Raw genomic sequence first — 24122 nt, 5'->3', positions numbered from 1 at the left:
AGCAAGGGTGGAGAGGGGGCAAAAAGAAAAATTCATGAAAACAAGAGAAATAAAAGAGTGTGCTTTTTAATTGCTATACTAGAAAAAACTCTAAGTAAAGGTTCTAGAGAATCGGTTTTAAAACAAGCAAGAATTCTACTTAATTCTCATACAGTTTTGTGAAGACATCTGTGATGGCTTAGTCCTTGGCTGTGGGCCAAACCACACACCCGTTCACACAGTTCCCCCCCCATCCAGGGACAGGGGAGAAAATTAAAGGTGTAAAGGGAAAAAGGACTCATGGGTTGAGATAAGGACAATTTAATAACTAAACTACAATAATATTGAAAATAATACTATATACAAATATACAAATGAGAGATACACAGTGATACTGCCCACCCAATGATAAAGACTCAGCCTGTTCCCAGCTAATGGTCCCAGAGCAGGGAGAGTCGATCCCGGAACAGGGAGAACACCGAAACCACACTCACGATTCCTCCAGGCAGGGGGGTGCACCATTCCCAGAGATAACAGTCTGAGCGTCCCAGGCCGAGAGCTGACTGGGGTGTGGGGGGGAGAGGCCTTGGGAGAGCGACCACCTGGAGCGAGATGATCCGGAGCCAAGAGAGATCCGGAAACCAAAGGGACCCGGAACAAAAAGGGACGATCTTCTGGAGGGTCCTCCCCTATATACTGGGCATGACATGTATGTTATGGAATAGATCTCGGTTTCAATTCTGAACCTAAGATCAAATCCTAGGCTAGTAATCGAGCTGTGCTTCCTCCCTTGTCTGCCGACCTTGGTAGCAGCACAAAACAGTGCTTCTTATCAGCTTTCTTCTGAGCACAAATCCAAAACACAGCCGCTCGCTAGCTGTTATGAAGAAAGTTAACTCTGTCTCTGCTTAACCCAGGACAACACCTCACACTAAAATCCCTCCTTCCTCAACCTGTTTATTGCAGACACCATGCTAATTTCATATCATAATTTAAAAAATAAAAAACAACAAAAATCCCACCTCACTTACAGTGAAATGAATAAAATGCACCAAAGCCAAACCTTTCCTACTTGAGAGTAAGAATCATGAGAGATGCTACTATGCCTAACATTGTCAGACAAAACTACATTGGCACTGGATTATCACTTCTCTTTCCTCGTAAGCACATTTTCCATTCTAAGGAGTTCTTAAGGTTTACCTACACTGGAGACAGCTGTTACATCTCAGACTTAGGTTGATTATTCAGATAATGGTCAATTTACTGGCTGTCACATTCTCTAACAATTTTATATTAAATGTAGAATCATATTTTCAAGATCTTCCTGGGATACATTCAAGAAAATCCCTTATTTCCCAAATCATAATTTATCTTTTTCACCATGGCAAGAATCATAATTAATATGGAAGAGATATACAGCTTCTCAGGTGGCAATTTAATTCACTGATTTGCAGAATTCTCTTCTGTTTAGGAAGGACAAGGTTTAAATTATGGCATTCCAATACTCTAGCAACTTTTTAAGGTTTTTTCCTGACTATCATTTTTTCATACTATTAGTAGTTAGTCTTTCAGAGAGAAATGTTGAAAAGAAATGTGAAGACAAGGAATGGAAAAAGGTAAACTGAAAATTTATTACACTCAAATATTTCATGCTTCTTCCCCTATCAAGTGGGCACTGAATCTTATATTTCATGTATAATTAAGGTCTCAGCAGAATAGGTAAGTTGCATTTTGCAATTTTACAGTATTTGGTCTCGAGTTTTAACATTGCTTTCTATTTTATCGTAAATAATATATATTACAAGCCTGCCCTCCCAAAACATGCCAAACTGCTTTTAAAACATATTTATTTTTATTAACAGTAAGGGCAAAAGATGTGGAAAGGACAGTAAACTCCTTGCTAATGTTCTCTCTAAGCTATTGAAGAAGAGTTCTGACGAACGACATAATTATCTTCAACTTTAGAAGCAAATAGATATTTAAAATCTTTCTGTACTGCAGTAGCTTAGGCTTGGCTCACTGTCACATTTCACTTTAAGTAGCTTAGGCATCAAAGGAAAGACTGAGAAATTGATAGATCTTAACTTAGTAGGAATGGATCACCCAACAGACTAGTTTGAGCTGAAAGCAGGTCCACAGTCAAGACATTGTTTAGTCCAGACGAATGTTTTATTTAAAGCGGAGTATTTGGATGATAATATGCAGGTCCATAAATGTTAAGCAAAAAGTGGTAACTGCTCTCTGATCCGGACTGTGGCAAGAATAAGAGAACTAATCCTTCTCTTAAAATTAGTGATATTAAGCAAATAATAACAACAACAAAAACCTCATGCAAAATTGAGGATATTTGGGACTATCAGTTTGACTGTGTGAACATTTACTATAATTCGACTAACATTTTTCCTTATCACACTTTTAACTGTTCCTCTGCAAAAGCCTGTTTAAATGCTTAATTTAAGGTTAACGCAATTTAAAATGTCACAGTATCTAATAACCTTAGTATCATAAAATTTAAAGGACCAATGGTATATGATAAATTAAATCTGCTGAGATATGTAAGTTCTTCTCCAGTGTACAATCTTAAAAAACAGAGTCAGTTTAATGACCCCTGAGGCACATTACTGATGATCAGCCTTCAGCTGGACTTTGTACCACTGACCATAACCTTTTAAGCCTGACAGTTCAGCCTAGTTTCAGTCCACTTCACTGTCCTTTTATTCAGCTTGTACTTCATCAGTTTGTTTATGAGGATGTTACGGAAGGCTGTTGAAAGCCTTGACAAAGTTGAGACAAGCAACACGTACTGCTCTTCACCTCTTCTCTGAGCTAGTCATGTCATTGTGGAAGACAATCAGGTTGGTCAAGCATGATTTCCCCTTTGTAAATTCATGCTCACTACTCACAAACAATTTCTTGTCCTTCATATATTGAGAAACAGTTTCCAAGATTATTTACTCCATTACCATCCCAAGAAACAAGACGAGGCTGACTGGTCTGTAGCTCCCCAGATCATCCCTCTTTCAGATAGGAATGAATTTTCTTTCTTCGAAACCTCTTCCAAACTTCCTCGATTGTCCTGACCTTTGCAAGATTACTGAGTGTGGTCTTGCAATGACACCAGCCAACTCCCTCAGCACTTGTTGGCGCATCCCATCAGGTCCCATGGACTTGTGTTTGTCCAGCTTGTCTAAGTGCTCCCTTAGGATCCTCCTCCTTCACCAAGGCTAAGTCTTCCTTGCCCCATATCACTCAGCACTAATCTTACCAGTAAAGACCAAGGCAAAGAAGGCATTGACTACCTCAATCTTTTCTGAGTCCTTTGTCATCAGATCCTCTGCCCCATTTAGCAGAAAGAACAGCGCAGTAGGAGAAACCTACTTATTCTGAGGCAGCAAAAGCAAAAAAGTAAAAGGAAAGGGAAAGCTAAATCAGAGCATTCAAAGAGATATTGAGGCAGGTCATCTGTGGAGCCGAACAGTATAAGATCACACAGTTAAGAACTTTCATAATGCAGAGGTATAAGATTAAGACTATGAATGTCATAATTTGTCAGAATTTTCTCATTTTTAAAAAAAATATTATATCTTTAGCAATGCTAATTTTTGTAGGTTTGTGAGATGAATGGAAACAGAAGCAAAAGAAAATGGTATGCTCATGTGCATACACCAAGCTATTTCTGTGTGACCTATAGCAAACAGAATATAGAACCAATAAATGAAAAAAAGCTATATACAACTTAATATAGCAAGGCAGGATCTATAAATTCCCACAAACAGAAAGCATATGTAATCTCTGCCTTCTCATTCCAATCTTGCACTTTTCTGAAAGCGCAAAGGTATAACTAAGAGAAATTCTAAGAGAGAACTGTAACACAGATAAATGTCCCCTAGCACTAAGCACAAAATTAATTTTCACCTGTGACCCAGAGTCAAATCTGCAACCAGGTCTGCACAAACTGATAAATTCACCTACTGAGTTATATGTCATACTAACATGATTTAATAGAAGTTATTATTTTCTGAGAACTCCACTATTGTAATTAAATTGTTCTTTTCAGGTGCCAGTTTTGGGGAGCCTTTAGAATCAACTAATTGCAAAAAATCCTACTTTACAATTGCTGATAACTCTATGACAACTCATTAAAAAAACCAAACCATTTTAATATTCTACTTTATTACATGCTCTTAGGCAAATAAAATGACACTTGGAATAATTGGCTCCTTAAAACTCATCATCAGTAGATATTCCACTCAGACTGAGTCATTTGGGTTTTTTTTCCCAGTAGTGTCCACTAGATCTGCACTTTCTGGTTCAGATCCACTCCTCTCGTCTTTAGACATTATAACTCAATTAAAAGTTTAATGTTAAGTAAGGTGCATTTTGATGTTTATATTCTCTCCACTGAGTTCCCACAGGACAGAACAAGGCTAGTTTTGCCTCAATAGGTATTACTAGAGTCTACCATAAAGAGAACAGAAAGTGAGGTTGAGGAGTATATCCATGCAATATCCATGCTGAGCCACAACACTGGCCCCGTATCTAGCCATTCTCTCTGCAAGTTGTCATCTATACACACATGGGACTCAGATAACACCCAACAGAGCAGAGTGCTCATGACTGTAAAACAGCTCCACTAAAGCAGGCACTAGACAAAGACAATAAAAGAACACATTGCAAATACACCTACTTACTGAAGGGCATGTCACCTTAGCTAAGGAAGCTCCCCAAGTTAATCATAAGATCAGACCCAAACTATGAGCTGACAGCTAGAAATCTATTTCTATTAGATGTAAGGAGTATAGACTCACCTTTCAATTTTATCAGAAGAATTATTCAACACATTTGAGAATTTCTTGTGTAATTTGCTTCCATATAGATAAAATGAGAAAAGCAATGTGATATTCAAAGCATATACAAGGTAGAGAATATGCCCAAATAAGACTTATGGAAGATGACAGGCAAATATATTATCCATAATTCATACAGTTCAGAAATCACTGAAGGCAAAAATGATGCTAGACAATCTTTTCCTTATGTGGCTTATGAGTCATTCTTCTGGAGTTCTTCCCTGATAAGCATCAGATTGCCCTTTCTTGGTGTTAACTGCCCATCCAAAAACAATACTGAAAGAGACAGTGAACTTAGGGTCAAGAAGCAAAAGGGAGAAATCATACAGGGAAATAGAAGTAATAATTACTACTGGTTGAACAGTTATCAGATTTCAATACCAGAACTGCCTAGGTCAGTATTAAACAGAACAGGTCATTTTTTTCTAACCTTAATCAAGCATCATGTGGTGTCAAACTGACCTTGCAAGTAGGATAATATTTATAATCTGGAACCTTGGTCTCCATGGCTTTCCTAAATGGCATTAGAAAAAAGGCAATATAAAAATTATCCTAAAAATTCTGAAAAGCCAACTTTCAAACACATGACTATAGGCACAAATACTAACAACTGCACCTGACTATAGACAGGAAAATTAAGATAAAATGATTACTGTTAGCATTTCCTTACTGAGATCATTAATGGAAAGAAGAAAGTGAGAAGGTTCACCACACTTCATCCTTTATGCCTAGTTAGAAACTATAAGAACACATAGAACACAGAAGATACTTCATTAACAGTGCTAGTCAAAAGATGCTGATCTTGGAACAGAAAAATAAAAGGAAAGGAAATATGTATGGGTAGGCCATAACTTATCCCCCAAAAATACTTTTCAGTAATTTTAAAAGTCTACAAATTAGTACTAGAAGGAAGAGCATAGTGAAAGAATTATTTCACCTTTTTGACAATCTCTCCACACAATTTTTCGATACTTCTCATAATGTTTATTCAACCAGGTGAGGATGGTTCGTTCATATGGAGAATATATATTGCTGGATAAAGGTTCTAACTTTATTCTTGGCATGCTGTGAAGACTTTCCAAGCTGAACAGATCAGTGATATTATGCGAAGAAACACGTTGAAGAACAAAGACCTGAAATTAAAAAAAACGGTTTTTAAGCAAAAACTGTAAAAAGAACAATTTTAAGTTGAATGATAAAAAAACCACTTCAAACTCTAAAGGTTTCCTAATTTAGAAAAGGTTTAAGAGATTACACATTAGCATAAATGTATAACACACAAGAGAACAGATTTGCTGAGGTTTTAGGGAATTCCTTTGCTTCCTTAAACAATACGCAAACTGAAGCTTCCAAATGCTCTTGGGAGTCTGGAGAGGTCCCAGTCAAGTGGAAGCTGGCAAATGTTTCCCCAACTTTCATGATGGGAAAGAAGGAAGACCCTGGTAAATACAGACCTCTCAGTCTTATTTCAGTGCCTGGTAACATTATGGAGAAGGTTATTCTAAAAGTTATTGAAAAACACTCAAGAGACAACGCAGTAATTGGTCATAGCATGGGTTCATGAGAGGAAAATCCTGCTTAACCAACTTAATTTCCTTTTATGACAAGGTCGCTCATCTAGTTGACCAAGGGAAGCCAGCAGATGTGGGTTTTTTGGATTTTAGCAAAGCTTTTGATCCTGTCTCTCACAGTATCCTTTTGGACAAAAGGATCAGTATACAGCTAGACAAGTCAATACAATTGGCTGACAGGTCGGACTCAAAGAGTTATATTAAATGTGGTTACAGCAGGCTGGCATCCAGTCACCAGTGGGGTTACCCAGGGCTCAATTTTAGGGCTATGCTCATTAATGTTTGTATAAATGATCTGGACACAGAAATCAAATGTACATTAAGTTTACTGATTATACTAAACTAGGAGCAGCTGTGGACTCCCTCAAGAAAGGCCTTACAGAGATCTGGAGAGACTAGAGAGCTGGGCGGTCACCAACTGTTTAAAACTGAACAAGAGGAAGTGCCATGTTCTGCACCTGGGACAGGGTAATACTACTAAAACATACAAATTGTGGAATAAGAGGCAGGAGAGTAGCCCCATGAAAAGAGATCTGGTGGTCTGGGTTGATGGTAAGTTGAACATGAGTCAACAGTGTGCCCTGGCAGCCAAAAGGGCCAACCACATCCTGGGGTTTATCAAGCACAGCATAGCTTGCCAGTCGAGGGAGGTGACTGTGCCGATCTGCACTGGTGTGGACCCACTTCAAGTACTGTGTGCAGTTTTGGGTGCCTCAAGGTAAGAAGGACATCCGACTACTAGAGTGTGTCCAGAGGAGGATGACCAAGATGGTGAAATGTCTCGAGGGCAAGACTTAGGAGGAGCAGCTGAGGTCACTTGGTTTGTTCAGCTTGGAGAAGAGAAGGCTGAGAGGTGCCCTCAGTGAAGTCTACAACTTCCTCAAGGGGGGCAGTGGAGGGGGAGATGCTGATCTCCTCTCTCTGGTGATCAGCAATAGGACATGAGGAAACAGAATTAAGCTACATCAGAGAAGCTGAGATTGGACATTAGCAAAAGGTTCTTCACTGAGAGGGTGGTTGGTCACTGGAACATGCTCCCCAGGCAGGAGGTCATGTCACCAAGTCTATCAGATTTCCAGAAGTGTCTGGACAATGCTCCTAGTCACTTGGTTTAATTTTAGGTAGATCTGTAAGGAACAGGGAATCGGACTCAATGATCCTTATGGGTCCCTTCCAACTTGAAATCTTTTATAATTCTATGATTCTAAATATTTTTTGTTTCCAACTTTTTTCAAAGTTTTGATGAACTGGATGAAATCACTGGACCCACACGGACTCCAAGAATTACTACATATATTCTATCCAAAGCACTAATTACTGAACTGCTATACTGATCTCCAGTGCAATCTATAGACAGTCTTGAAATGGTATCTTTCATGACCCAGTTGTTCATTTAGGTCCAAATTACACTGACTGTTTCTCCTGAAAAAATAAATGTTATAATGCCTACAGTAAAATTCATGGTACTCAGAGGTTCTAGATTAAGTATTGCACTAATGTACATTTAGTAAAATATTTAAAAACGTATGTACATAAATAAGAAATATAAAGAAGTTAAAAGTAAAAATTCTGCACAATACCTTTGATCAATTTTTTTTACCAACTGAAATTACAGCATAGGAAAAGGTATTTGAAGGAGAAATACAGGACTTGATTTTGAGGACGATGATGAAGTCAACAGCTCTGGTTCCATCCTCCCTCATTAAAAAGGTCTCAGGACTGACCACCCTGACCAGTGACTAAGACTATTGAGGACCATGGCCATAAATGTTAACTATACTGCATCAGCTCCATAGAGTCATATATTTCCAGATAATTCAGGATGAGTTTGTTAAGGTTTAACTGTTTGGAGGAGGAAAAAAAGAAGGAAAAAAAAAAGACTAAAAATGAATAATTGACAATGTCTATTAACAATGAACGTCAATCCAGTAATATGTTATTTTGAAGTGTGAATTGGGCACAGTTTCTCAGTCCCATAAACCCTCCCAATTATGTCTAATTCCCTGATACATATATACATAAAGAAAAGGCTATTTAATTTCATCTAATCAAAATTAAAACAGCTTGCACCCCTTTTATAATTGTTTCTCTTTATATTAGTTTCCAATACCAGATGTTAACAGATATATTAGACAAAGCATTGGTTTCTTGAGGCAAAGTGTTGAAACTTTTCAGTCCCTCCATTTGCTGCAGATGGAGAGCAAGTTTCTTACATACAGGAAAATACAGCTACAGCCATGTGGCTTCACAGCTTCCATAATTAAATTTGGATTTCTTTTTTTTCCAGACAACATGAAGGACTGTCATCCATTGCTTTCAAGTCTTTCTGAAGAAAACCTTTTGTGATATCCTAATATACAAAACCTAGTTAACTATTCATGTACATGAGACACGAATTATAGTATCCATATTTAATTAATTTTTTTAAAAAAATTGAGTCACCATCTATTTGTAAGCACCACCCTAATCCAGTAGTTCTAGCATAAGGAAAGGGGCACAAAAATGCAGACAGGAAAACTTTTTTCCCCAAGTTCTAAGACATGTCTTTTCAGTAGTAGTCCACACCTACATTAGTGTAAATTCATGATGATGCTTTGATCTCAGATACTGGAAAGTCTACAAAGTTTATTTAACAAGTTTTCACTTGACATGCACACACAGAAGAAAATAGTAAAAAGAATTAAAACTTTTACTGTAAAGTTAAGGCACCAGCCAAGCTGAACCATTGCCACCTGCAAAACAGTATTTAATCATATCATCATTTTTAGAAGATTAAAAAGCCGCAGATTTAAGTAAGCACTTAGTGCACAACTTCAATTCATTTTTCACATCCTATCTTGCACCTCACTTTACATTTTAAGCCCTTCAAAGTAAGTAGGTTTGCTTCATGAGAACATAACCAATAAACCTCCATCTTTCTCCCTGCATCTTCTTCCTAACCACAGACATCTTGGGTAAACCATTCAGCTACACCACAGCACACAACTGCAGATCCACGCATACAAAAACCAAAAGGAAATAAACCCCACACACCAAAAAAAAACTCAACAAAATCCAAACTTTTTTGTTTAAGCTAAAAATTCAATGAAGACATTTGTATTCTTCACAACAATGATCTGATTTTATGTTCTTATAAAGAACAGGTGAGCATCAAACGATCAGCTGCTTGATTTCATACCCTATGATCTTATCTTTGAAGGAGCAGACTAATTACAGCTGGGTTTGGCTGTTGTTAATAGTGTGGCCACTCTCTGACAAAGTTGAGAAAATATGCAAAGAAAATATCTTGCTTAAATTAATTAGGTAATGTTTTCCTATTATGTGATCATACTAAATAAAGCACAAGATTCAAATGTGGTAAACAAATATCTTCATTGGTTTGATTTATTAGGCTTAAACAAAATTTCAACAGACCCCATTTCCAACAATACAAAAAATAATGATACACTACAGAAATGATCAAATTAAAAATTCATTTTTTATTTTTGGTTTGAAGATGTCTTTAAACTGTTACTGTAAGAAGTACTAGAAATTATCTTAACTGGCAAATTGAAATTATTAATAATTTGATCAAAACTGAAGTTAACTTCTCTTTTACCTAGACATCAATAACATTATCAAAACAAAAAGTATAAATGTTCTAACAGCTGAAACTTTTTGATAGTACACATGTGAATGTTTAAAGTTTATTTCCCAATATACCTCTGGTGGGTTGAACTTGGCTAGCTGCCAGGTGACCAGCAACCTGCTCTATCACTCCCCCTGCTCAACTGGACAGCAGGGCGAAAATATGACAAAAGGCTCATTGGTTGAGATAAGGACAGGGAGATCACTCAGCAATTACTATTACAGGGAAAACAGACGCAGCTTAGGGAAATTAATTAAATTTATTGCCAATCTAAATCAGAGTAGGATAATGAAAAATAAGAAAAATCTTAAAACACCTTTCCCCCTGCCCCTCCTTTATTCCTGATCCCAACTTCACTCCCCGTTTTCTCTACTGGCTCCCCACCAAGTGGCACAAGGGGACAGGGAATGGGGGTTGCAGTCCGTTCATTACACGTTCTCTCTGCTACTCCTTCCTCCTCATGCTCTTCTGCTGCAGCATGAGGTCCCACCCACAGGAGACAGTCTTCCACAAACAACATGGGTCCTTCCCAGGGCTGCAGGGAATTGCTTCTTCATTAATTTCTCCAGATGGATAATTTCCATGGGGTGCATTCCCTCAGGCACAGACTGCTACTGCATGTGTCCCCCGTGGGGTCACAAGTCCTGCCAGCAAACCTTCTTCAGCCTGGGCTCCTCTTTCCATGGGGCCACAAGTCCTGCCAGGAGGCTGTTCTAGTGAGGGCTTCCTACAATGTCACAGACTTCTTTGGGTTTATTCACCTGCTCCAGCATGGGATCCTCCAGGGGCTGCAGGTGTATCTCTGCTCCCCCATTACCCCCATGGCTGCAGGGGCACAGCTGCCTCACCATGGGCTGCACCACGGGCTGCAGGGGAACCTCTGCTCCGGCACCTGGAGCACCTCCTGCCCTCCTTCTGCACTGGCCTTGGTGTTGGCAGAGTTGTTTCTCTCACATATTCTCACTCCTCTGTTCTGGCTGGTGTTGCTCAGCAGTTTTTCCCCCCCTTCTTAAAATGTTGTCACAGAGGTGCTACCATCATCATTGATGGGCTCAGCCTTGGCCAGTGGCAGGTCTGTTTTGGAGCTGGCTGGCATTGACTCTATCAGACACAGGGGCAGCTGCTCGCATCTTCTCACTGAAGCCACCCCTGTAGGCCCCCTGTTGCCAAAACCTTGCCACATAAATACAATATAACACTCAACTGAATCAAGCCATTTCAGGTTATCTATTTCTTAGAATTTAATCTCATTAGGAAAAAAAAAATATCAAAACCAAACCAAAACAACACAACACACGTGCATACTATAATTTTGGGGTTTTTCTGCTCTGTGCTAATCTTTCATGTAGCTATGAATAATTCATCAAATTGAAAGAATAGCAATCACTATGTTTGCATTTTTGCACGTCCATGTTCCCATGTGTCCTTAGGGTTATCCGTCTCAGCCCATGCATACATAGTTTGCTGTCTGTTGTTCTCTCAGCTATCTTTCTCATTTTTTTTTTATTTTATATGAACTCTACATCTTTGTTACATACCTTCTTTAAGATAACTTTAGTCATTCTTTATTATGCTTTTTCAGCAAATAATCACAAAATCACAGAATAGTTGAGGATGAAAGGCACCTCTGGAGATTGTCTAGTCCAAACCTCCTGCTCAAAGCAGAATCAGCCAGAGTGGGTTGCCAGAATGATGTTCAGTTGGGTTTTGGATATCACCAAGGATGGAATTTCCACAGCCCCTCTGGGCAAACTGTTCCAGTGTGTGACCACCCTCACTGTGAAAAAGTTTCTTATGTTTATATGGGATTTCCTGTACTTCAGTTTGTGCCTACTGCCTCTCACCACGTCAGTGGACAGTACTGAGAAGCATCTGATGCTGTCTTCTCTCCAGATATTTACACACATTGATAAGATCCCCCTTGAACCTTTTCTTTTCCTGGCAGAACAATCTCAGCTACCTCCATCTCTCCCAGTATAGCAGGTGCTCCAGTCTCTTAAATCATCTTTGGGACCCTTCACTGGAGTCACTCTCTAGTATGTCTGTTTGTCTTGTACTGGGAAGCCCAGAAAATATCTATATTTTTAAATTATTTTCTCTCCCTTTGAATAGAAATAAATATTTATTTTTAGGTATACACATGTTACTGATTGTTGGTGAGCACATCAGATTTACTTTGGGAAATACAATTTAGACATCCAAAATTTTTATCTACAATCAGTAAGAATAAAATTGAATAAAATCTGATAAGTCCATACTGACCAAGTTCATTACATCTTGAAAGAATTATATAAAAAATGTTTACCTGTTAAGAAATTCCATTCTAATACAAGATAATAAATATCATGGTTATGTATACATCTAGTCAACTAAGTATTTCCAGCAAAAAGCATTTCTAACCAAGGTAACAAAAAAGCGTGGTAGGGTTTAATAAAAGATTTCTATAACATTTAATTCTACAAAATGCAGACTGCTCTAACATAGCATTTGCTAACTGAAACATATTAACACAGCTAAAGTTTCAGAACTAAGAAAATGAAAATGTTCTCACTCATATTTTTCTTGTCTGATAGAGAGAGATAAAATACTTAGGAGTATTTAGTTTTAAAGATGTTTGGGAAAAAAAACACTTGACCCTACCACAGATGTTTTTCAAAACAAAGTTTTTTGCCATCAGTTCTTCAGAATTTAAGTAGTAAATGTATCTACAATTTACCTTGTATGTCTGCAGTAGCACATCTGTCCAAGCTCGTTTGCTCATTCTCTCAAATATGCTGTCCTCCAGAATGAATAGATGCTTGTCACTAAATATGTCTGAGTTTTTCACATCTCCTTTTTTCAACTCAGCTGTGTGACCCTTCAGATAAAAGACTGGGATTTATTTTCTATATTTATTTCAGCAGTTTGGATAGGAAACTCACAAGAGGACAATAATGAATCAAAGGCATAAATGACTGATAACATCAACTATAGTACAACAGTGATCAGCACTAGAATAATTTACAGTTTACTGCTATCTCAGGCATAAGAAGCACAATACAGAATTGACAGGAGTAGAAAGCAGTAATCAGGACAGAGAGGCAACACAAAGAATATTTTTTTTAAATTGGTAAAATCAGTAGAAACCAGACAAATTAATTCTATTTTGAGAAAATACATCTGTTGAAAATTAATCAAAGGTATCAGTAGGACTGAAAGAAATGAAAGAGAAAAACTACAGGCGGAGGGTAGAAACAGTATCAGCTTAAATTTCTGTTCACTCTTGTGCATGTGCTTAGATTTATGCAATACAAACTGACCTCTGCAGTAGGAATACTCATGGTCCACAGAGGACTTCCATTAGTCTTCAAAGGATTGACATTAAGCATGTGGTCTTTGTTAAAAAAAGAACAAAAAATGAAACAAAACAAACACACACAAAAAAGCCCATACTTACCTTCAGTTCAGTTTGCATTTTAATCCATTTTTTATAATCATCAGGTTCCAGCAGAAATTCTGGCATAACATGAGGAAGATATGCTCCGTGGCTTCTGAAATCACAAAGCATGAAAAGTTAATAGGTAGGCAAAATAATCTTTTTATGAGCAGTTCAAGTTTTTCAACCTGCTCAACATGTGTAATTTCTGAGTACACTTTGGACTAATGACCCAGTTCTACTAATTGCTTTAGATAGTTTCTGTTAATGAAGTTCATGTTCAATTCCTATGCCTACAACTAAATGCTAAAAGCACCTACAAGTATGGACAGACTGGTTTCTTTACGAGATTTGTTCCTCCATAAAGGATTTATTATACCACAAAGCATCAAAACGTACAATAACTATTTCCATGTGAAAGCCAATTCTACATTAGTAGCATTAAAACTTGATGATGTTTTTATCTGTCTGCAGGTCTGATATTGGAAGTCTTATGGGTGTAAGCACAGGTATTTCAAAACTCTATTAAACTGACCTGCCATCTGTTCTCAAGTGACTGATATATGCAATAGGAAAAGCAATTGCGGTACCAAAAGGCAACTTCCCCAGATTGAATACCAAAAAAAAGCTAACTTCCAAGTGATGAAAGACCATTCTTTATCTCAAATGACACAGTTTAAACAAATGTTGCTGGAAAGAGGGGGAAATAATTAAGAATTCTTAAGTTTATTTTTCTCAGGGGGCAGAAAAGTTTCCTGACTTTGAGGTTAGAAAGATTATCCTAGCGTACCTAGATTTACATTGCTCTCTGTGTTTTTAACATGGCTAATGTGAATAATAATCAAGCGAGCCTCTCTTGTTATATAAACAGTCTTTTATTCAAATGAAGTGATCATACCTTTCTGGTACCATACAGTCTGAATTCAAATTACTTCATACATTAAGAGTCATACATCACAGTTTGAAATTATGCTGGTAAATTTTTTATTATGCAGCATGGTTTTTGTCTCCATATTTACATAGTGACGTTATCTTCTCAGATTATTGAAATTTCCTGTTTCATACAATTATGTAGCATGTTTTTTAAAACACACATATTTTAAGCAAGATCCCAAAATAGCATCAAGTTAATAGTCTCGTTCTAAAATTCACCATATCTGGAATTCCCATTCACCATTAAGTCATAGACTCTGCCACATGAAATCCCTTTAAAACTTCAGTTCTTCCCAAATGGTAAAAGAAGGAAGCTATACAATATTCATATTTTCAGGTGTCCTATCTTTCTTTCACATGTTTTTACCTGGTAAATATATGGGAATAGGTGTCATCTACAATTTTCATCCTCAGAGAAGTTATATAACAATGTTACATATCATCATACTAAAGATGGATTCTATATACTGAATGTTCTCCTAATTAGCTGCATTTTGTTATTGAGGAACACTGTCTTAAAAAAATTCTTCCTTATTAAGGTTATTATTTAACATGATGCCAGTCATGCCAGTACTTTCACAGTTAAGATTATTTTCGTTGAGACACACAGCTTGCAACAAACTAGCTGTGTTGTAAAATACCCAAACTTTTCCTTTACTCCTGTGGTAAGGCACCAAGGAAGCCTTTTCAGGGAAGGAAAATAAAACTGATAGTTGGAAAGTTGCTTGAAACAGTGAACAACATGCACCTGCTTTCGCAAGCAGAAAATTTGAAAGATTAATTATGCTTTATTTGAACCATGCTGACCAGAAAGCAGTGGTTGGGAGAAGAAAGCTCAGATCTGTGTTTCTATTCTCAGAGTGCTCTCCTGGGCTTCCTTCAGAAGGAAATTTGCACTGTCCGCAAATCACACTGAACATGCAGGATAGGAGATCACAGATTAATTACTCTGGATGTCTTATCATCATTACATACAGTCATGCCAGCAGTGCGAATATCAGACATTTTTGCACTAGGATCTATAAACACTCTTAAATCACAACGTTGTGAAGAAATGCAAATATTCTAGGTGATCCTAAAATGCACAAGTAGGAAAAGCATATCCATAAATCAGGAACAATGAAGAAATCTGACAGGATTCACACAAACTAGTAGAGGCAGAAACTAACAGGATGTGGTAATGCCAAGTGAATACTAATCAACTTAATCATTTAAAAAACCATGTGAGGTGCAGATTAAGAGCCTGTAAGGGTATAGTTGCCCAGGGATTTCTTTGTTCAGGGTTGCCCATCCCTCTCTGGAGGCACCTAGCTGGAGTTGACCCTGCTGCTGTACCTCCCTATTAAATTGTTTATTTTTATAAGATCTGGTGCCTGAGAGTCTGCTTCAGGAAACCTAGGGTTCAAACTTTGGAGTAAACCAACACCAGACACCCACACGGAAGGTTTCGAACTTCAGAGCAAACTAACATCAGACACCCAGACGGAAAGTGAATTAGGTATAAGCATGATGAAACTGAAATCTCAGCTAAGCGATATAGAGAATCAGGTGGGCACATATAATCCTTTAGCAAAACCATTCTAACACAATTTTCCCTCTGTATGTTTCCTCCATGTAGTAAGTAATAGAGTTAACCTTGCCATCAAAATCTGTAAAGTCGCACTTTTATCTAAACACTCATCTGCAACATCAGTGCATTGAGAAAGCTTATGGGATTTAATGAGGTGACGCGGTGTGCCCAGGAAGATGGAATTATTGAAAGTACAATTCCATAATGGAACAGAAAGAGGTATCTGAGATAATGGTAGATAAACAGCGCAGCTTCTTGTTTCCATAAAGTTTTTAAAAGTTGTAATTTATCACTCTTTGGAATAGTTCTGGTGAGAGATACCCATGAAAAGATACCTGTTGATGGCACTACACTGACTGTCGTTATGCTTTCAGACCTTAAAACATCAGAAACATTGTTGGGTCTGCTGGTATTTCACTGCAGCTACTGGCCTTTCTGTTACACAAGGAGCAGTGTGCATTGGTCTCATTTATGAGTTCAGATACAGCTACATCTCTGTCCATTTTTCTCAGATGAAAAGCTTGCATTCAGAACAGTAAGTAAATGACAGGTTTAAATGGCTTTATGGCCTCTTAAACACTAGGTGAGGTTGCTAAAAAGAAGCAGAGACGCTGTATTTCAAGGCTTCTGATGATCTCTAAGGATCTCATGACATTAGACTTTCTCCAAAGTTAATTTTCTTCTCTGTTTCACTGCAGTGACAGCCAAGAAAGATGAAGAAGAATTTATTAACCTTTTGTGATTTGCACCATCTTTGACAGTTGTTCCATATTATGTGACATGATAAGATTATCAATTAAGATAGTTAATAGCAAAATTTGTTCAGCAGCAGGAGTAGTGCTTCCATTTCTTGGCATATTATTAATATGAAAGACTAATAGATTACAAAGTGTCTACTAAATTTTTGCTAAAGCCAGTAGTTACAGGACAAAGAGCATCAGTGGAATGGTAAGATCATCAATGGCAAACCTGCCCTAACTGTCTACCGAGTCTGTCTAAGGAATGAGGTTGAGAGTCATCTTCTGTCATAATTAAGGGAGCAGAGTTCCTGTGGAATTCCTGTGTTGGATATAACCCTACCAAAGGACACCACAATTAGCACAAGCTACAGAGAATAAACTTGATAAAAACTAATTAAAATTTATAATACATAAATCTTAGATCATAAAAGATAAAGTATAACTGAAACCCTAAACCTACTGCATACTGTTGAGTTGGAATTACATTTGAACTATCCTAACAAAAAAAGTGGAAATGAAAGAGACCCATATTTCATCATACATGTACTTACTTAAGGAAAGCAAGCAATGCAGAATGCTGCCAGTGGAGCTGTAACATTCGTTCAACTGGATCAAGGGGCAATGACTGGCTCGATGGAATACCTGGCAAAAACTGTCCACTCAGATGGAATAACATGTCATAAACAGTCTTAGTATCTTTGCCACGGTCTTGTCTAAAAACCTGTTCTTGAGAAGAGGTCATCTGGACTTTACACACATCACTAAGAGAGAAAAAGCTTGTGATATTATTCTTTTAAATGCACAAAATGAACTAACATTATCTACATCACAACGATAAATTTAATAAACCATGAAGTAAAAACAGCAGAAAGAAGTTTGAAAAGTATACCACCTTTTCCTTTTTACAGAACTTTCAGAATAATGTAAGAATTTTGAACTGTATGGACCATTTAATAAGTAAATGTGAAATATTTCCTAAATAAATTGTTTCTCACTGCTTTCTGCAAACATAACTTTGATTTCTATCATGTTTATTAATGCCCAGGAAATTGGTTTCATTATTCAGTAGCAAGCTAGAAAAGATCAATTAAGTGATGACATTAGGACTGATACATTTCCAGGGTGTTTGCAAGACTGTTGATTGTGAAATTTGCTTTCCCATCTGTTTCTTAATCTTCAGACTATGTGGGGGGGAAAAAAGACATATTGCTAAAGCACTTATTTATGCCACCAAAAGAGGGACAATTACTAGAACTGTGTTCATTCTGGGAGGAGAATCAATTTTAGTTAAGAGGGTGACATATAGTTTGAACTGTATATTTAACATACATTGCATTATGATACACCACAAAATCATAGTTGGAAATATATTTTAGAAAATGAAAAAAAACTACCTGAATGGCATTTTCATATAACGAGCACATAGATGCTACAATTTTAATATACAACTCTGTGTTAGAGTGTGTTTATAATCCTCAGATCATACATACTGAAGTGCTAACATATTATTAGGCAGACATTAGTTAGCTGTAAGCAGAAATTATTTACCTTCTTAGTGAATATGGTATTGAAAGAGGATTTTGTCCCTTAGACCAACCAAAGAGAGTGAACCAATTCTTAACAGCAGTTAGTGTTTTCTGAAAGAAAATGAATTCCTTTTTGCCCTCATCAGGAAAAAAAGACGATTCAAACTCATTTTCTCTCCCACCACTTTGACTGACAGCTTCACTCTCTTCACTCCTCTCTTCATCACTCTCTTCACTCCTGTCTTCATCACTCTCACTTTCAATAGTATCTGACTCTGGATGACACACAAAAAAATCCAGAAAGATTCTTTATCTCCCTATTTTTGTCTAGTACAAAACCTTTTTTTTTAGCACACATTTGTTTTCAGAAAACAAAAAACTGTCAGACAACGAAATATCAACTTATTTCAGGAGTAAACAATTTAAGTGACATGTACACATCTTGAGAATAGAAAAAATTATATTCTTGGAATCAGATTTCACTTAAAGAAAAAAATATTACCCAATCATAAAAAATAAATTCAGGCATATCTTACAAGAACACAACCAGCAATCTTAAAGATTGCTGTTACAATTGCTGTCTTAGATACAGTTCCAATAGGTATAGCTTTATTAGCTAGTCAACACCATCCCTTAGCATGGCTCAGTAACTGACTTGTATTCAAACAGTTTATCAGGTACTGTATAGGCATAACTAAGCCTACACCCCCATCTATAAGTCTTCGGACTTTTCTCCCTTCTCCTCTCCTAGCTTAGATTATCTATTTTAAGAACTACTAGCTGTTAGCAACATCAACAACAATATTATTGCATAAAAGATAACAGAACAATTTTACTCATAGCACAAATAACTTAGGTTATTCCGTCCTTGAAGGTGTATTTTAATACCACTGTTGCAGTTTCAGTGTTTCATTAAATGATGCAAAAATAAAACTAATACTTTGGACAATGAATAAAAACATTGTTAGGATTTAAGAAAAAAAACAATACAATACTAAGAAAAGAGAGTCACCCTTTTTAAGATAATAATGCAGTCAGATCTGAGGTTGTGCTGTTATGCCAGCTGACAAGATTACTTTCCCCATCCTGCCACTGCTACCTTCACCAGATATTATTGCCTTTCCAGATCTGAAACTGAGTTGCTCTTTTGAGCTCTTTTTACATCATTCCATTAAAAATGAACCCTGTTGGTAAAGAGCTACTATTTAATCTGTTTAACTACCCTTATTTGTCTTGGCAATATCTTAGAGAATGATCACAACAACATCAGCAGATCTACAAGAGTGGAATTCTAACAGTAATAAAACAGAAGCAGTAACTTCTGTCGTGTTAACTTCCCAGTTAGAAAACTAGCAGCTGAAAGAAGAGCTGTCAACAGCCTCAGATTCTAGTCAGCTGACAGCCTTACAGAAGTTCTATTACTTCTAGTTCATACGGAACAGCACCTTAACAGAGGCTCATTGACAGTGGTCGTTTTTATACAGTACTTCACAAATGCAATAAAAATGTCAAAGTCTAACCTGAGCATACAACTAGACCTTTGCAGAACATAGTTTATTTACAGAGTGTATATGGTTGGTTAGTTCTTGACTACATAAACAACAGCCTTCTGAGTAACTATCCCTTAGTTTTGTTCAGTAGTTAATCTTCTGCTGACTCCCCCAAGGGCATGTTTATTGCAAGTGGGACCTTGACATTTTTTGATTGTTACTTTTTTTTTAATATTTTGATTAATTTCCCTTCCACTTAGACTGCTAAAAGGAAGGAGAGTTTTTTCTGCTTCTATACTCTCAGCCAGGTTTCCCATGGTGTCACAGGAGAGGACAGCTTCCTTAATATTAATTGATTATACATGCAGCAGCATTTCAGGCAAAACTTACACACATGAAACATATCTCTTTAAAACAGCAAGCTGAAAGGCAGTTATAAGAGCTTAAAATGTTCAAAGTGAACAGCTGCACTATACCCGATTGAGAATCTTCATAGGTTGAGTCAGTGGTTGCACCAAAGGAACTTGAAGAAATACTACAGGACTGTGATTGTGAAGTGTAATATGGATGCAAAATGACTTCTCCGCTACTGCAGTCTTTACTGTCTATAAAACAAGATTACAAGCTGCGATTGAGTAAAACATTTTACTGTCTGTGCTCTAACAGTTTATAAGCAGATATCTGCTTCTATATTTTTCTATTTTGTGCTTCAGTTAATCCAGTAACAGTTCTCATTTGACTCATGATGAAAACCTCACTTTGGTCACTAGACCAGGGACAAAAAAAATTACTTGCATTTTTGTTCCCACTAACTGTATGTTTTACAGGACGGGTCTTCACACTTGCTGAAAAGCACCTATCAGAACACCACCAATTCAAGAATTCTGAGTCATGAACACAATATTCCTAAGGAATTTTTGATCACAGCTCTATAATGACTCTCAACATATCAACCTCCTTCAGACTCAATAATATATATTTCACAAACCAAACTCAAAATTATGCTTTATCAATCCATCAATTCTGTCAGAATATATATTCTGACATTCTCATGTTGGCCTACGATAGGATTACAGTACCCTCTGCTAGCTGTCTCTGAGGTCAGTCTCCAGAACAACACTAGAAGAGGAACCCAGTCTCTAGAGAAGTAAACACACCAGCAAGAGAAGGAATAACTCTATGATGTTCATTAATTTTTGATTGCTGGCACCATTAATTGCATGGTTTGGAGCAAACAACACATGAGCACTGTGTCAGATATGTGGAAGCAAAGCTTTCCTTAAGAGCCTTCAAAGCCACTCTGTTGTATAGATATGGTTTGGTCACATTAAACAGCATTCCACACCAAAGCAGTCTATACAAAAACAGATTAAACAGACTCAATGAATTTAGTGGTAATGAGTGATAGCATAAATAAACCAATAAGCCATCAATACATAACAGAAATAGTCCATTATTAATGGGAGATCAGTTTTTATAAAATCATTGCTCCATTTTTGGTTCAATCCTCAAGGGAAGTCTACAAAGCATAAAATTGTGTGGATTTCTTCTCTTTTTGCTTTCTTCAAAACATATTCAACTGGTGTCCTAGAAATTATTGATAATCACTATCAATATAATTTAAATTATGTTAATTTCTTCTCTACTGTTTGGGCTGTTTTCACTACTCATACTTTAAAACCAAAAGATTTTGTAAGATTTAGGATTGTTCAATATTTTTCAATAAACATTACCTAATCATTTATATAAGTTCTCCTCATTTTCAACAAGAAAACAGAAGCTATTAACCTGTTTTAAAAATTTAATTGCAGTATCCTGTTGTAATTAATGAGGAAAAACACCATCTTGATTATAACATCCATGTTATCACACTGAAAACACTGATAATAATACTGGACATGCTAGAATTTTAAGAGGTAGAATGTTGACTGCTTACTGGTTCTCAAGATAACTTGTTGATCATAGCGGTGAAACGCCAAATATGGGTATAAAGTAAGAAGGCAATTCTCTGCTGTTGCAGCAACTTGAATTGAGAACCTGCTCAAAAAAAAAAAAAAAAAAGAAAAAAGGGACAGTTTTCTATTTAGCCATGATTATCAAGATATTTCAGCAAAAGAACAAAAGACAGAATCAAGGTGTCCAAAGAACTCTTCTCTTCTGTACTGGTTCAATAGGAGAGTGCACAGATTGGACTGTACATGCTGGAATGGTGAAGTTTAGTATCGTATTTCCACTTCATAGTTTTATTATGAGAATGCATGAATCATGAATCTGAAAGTCCAAGAGTTAGCAGAGTTTTCACAAAATAAATGAATTCTGTATGTCTGGAAAGAAAAAACAATTAAAATTACAGCTGTTATTTATGAGTGTCCTAAAGGAGTTCGCTGACTTGCTAAATATATCCTATAACTTTTAACAGGGGAAGTTTTCTGGAAAAGCAAGTTCTATTTTGATTTAATGTTTATTCTATAAGCCTTTACAGAAATACCAAAATAAATATTTAGACATAGATTCAATTTAAAAATGAGATATTGACTGCAATTGCTAGAATATAATAGAAATTGATGTGCATGCTCCAACATTCACTAGACTGTCTGTAACAGCTATATTAATGTGTAGCAATACACCTTTTAACCCTGTTTTCATACTTAACCTCAATCTCTCTGGGTGCAGTCAACAAGCAAATTACTGCCATCAATGGATCCTTGTTAGCCATCTCTATGTATGTTCTTAGGTCATTGAAACTGACAGGTAATTCAACTGAGTTTAGACATATATTGTTACATACCTGTTTTTGTACTCCATGTTAAAATATTAACTAACATTAACTATTTTGCCTAAGCTGTCAAAAATACAAAGAAAAATATATTTTAATACTTCAAACAGTATGCCATTACCCATCTTGTTTCAGTATATTAAGAATAACACATATTGAAAACATACCTTGCACAGAATAAAAGAAATTTCCTTTAAATTACATATTGAAGGACAAATTCCTATTTAATGTAAATTTATATTAGTATTAAAAGATGTCATAAGACTTTTCAGATTAATTTATGACACAATTAGCTTCTCCTGCTTTGTTACAGTATAATATAATCAAGGAAAACAGAAATGTTTTAAAAGTACCAGCAAGTAGCTTTTTCTTTCCCCTCTCATACTTCCCTCTCCAAACACAATATTCTTAGATACCACTTTCAGCAGAACTTTATTAACTAGAGAAAGGCTCCAAACAAAGTCCATACCCATCTTTCTTATTTGTAAATATTCACACCTGGATTACAGTTTCCTAGCTAGCAGTTATTTAAATTAATAATCCAGTGCTGCAAAGTTTTGGTTTGTTCTTAGGACATATCAATCCTATTGGAACTTGGCTGGGAGTGGGGCAAGGGCCTTGGCTAGTTATACCTTTTAGCATAGCATTTCTTTTAGCTACCTTCATTCTTTCTGGCTTTATTCAGCAAAAATCTCAGCAGCAGGACTGATGGCTATAAGAAGTATATCTACATTTATCTATATGTAGAAAATGTCCATTGGTACATGCCCAAACCAGGTGTCAGAGCATAATATATATTCTACCTTTACCAAGACATCTAAAGACAAACAGGATCAATAACTACAACACATAAATTTTGCCAGCTTCCAGCTCATTACTTTACTGTGATAAACGACAATTCTCAGTACTCTGCAGGCATATGTTAGGTTAACTTCAGACAACAGAATTGAGGGCAGGGGTGGAAGAAAGCTGTATGAAAGTTAATAAAAGACATACCTCTCAAGTTCTACAAAAGTAACTCATACACCTGTATTATTGGACTCAGTCAACTTTCTGATTTCCCTGATTGAGGTGAGCACCTCAGCCATCTCAACCCTCAGTGATGATCTGAGATTTGGACATATGCCAAATCTTCATTCATGCTCTGATTTGCACAGTAATGAAACACAGAAAAGCGTACTTGAGAACAACTGCAGTACATTTCAACTAGTTACCCAAATGCAATGAGTGATACTACTCAAAGCAAAGATACTACTGCACAACCTAGAATATAAAGAACAGCCATCACTACAGAATATTTGTGTTCAAATAAATGCCTCTGATCTTACAGTGCTGCTGCAAGAGAAGTTCCTCCCAGTTCCATGCCGTGATGGTGTGCTCTTCCCCCAAAATCTGACCTTTATATCCCGTAAACCTGTTCAAGCAATAACCACCAGTGGTGGCTGCAATAGATGTGTCTCGTCGTGACAGCTGCATCCAGCTCAGAATAGATTTGGGGGAGACAGGTAACAACACAATAGCCAAGGGCTATCTTGCATATCTTGCTCAAACAGCTGAGGGCTAGCTGAGCATGTGCCAACCAAAATACAACTAATATGCAAATATAAGTCAATTATCTTACTCCATAAACAGTGAACAGCCCAGGGC

The 24122-nt window shown here is 36.8% G+C and overlaps 1 protein-coding gene across 1 annotated transcript in view; it reads right to left on the bottom strand.

The window, feature by feature from the left end:
- Positions 1 to 5763: 5763 nt before the first annotated feature.
- The window catches only part of CHDC2 (calponin homology domain containing 2), a gene marked incomplete at both ends in the record, with an annotated part of 38216 nt that continues 19857 nt past the window's right edge, over positions 5764 to 24122 (bottom strand). The window contains 7 exons of the mRNA XM_010077925.1: positions 5764 to 5959; positions 12742 to 12882; positions 13462 to 13555; positions 17235 to 17444; positions 18232 to 18484; positions 20176 to 20304; positions 21636 to 21736. Coding sequence (XP_010076227.1) covers positions 5764 to 5959; positions 12742 to 12882; positions 13462 to 13555; positions 17235 to 17444; positions 18232 to 18484; positions 20176 to 20304; positions 21636 to 21736 — 1124 coding nt within the window. The remainder of the gene's footprint in view (positions 5960 to 12741; positions 12883 to 13461; positions 13556 to 17234; positions 17445 to 18231; positions 18485 to 20175; positions 20305 to 21635; positions 21737 to 24122) is intronic.

Source organism: Pterocles gutturalis, unplaced genomic scaffold, assembly GCF_000699245.1.
Source record: "Pterocles gutturalis isolate BGI_N339 unplaced genomic scaffold, ASM69924v1 scaffold17933, whole genome shotgun sequence".
Classification (NCBI taxonomy): Eukaryota; Metazoa; Chordata; class Aves; order Pterocliformes; family Pteroclidae; genus Pterocles; species Pterocles gutturalis.
This window is presented reverse-complemented; position numbering and strand designations above follow the sequence as displayed.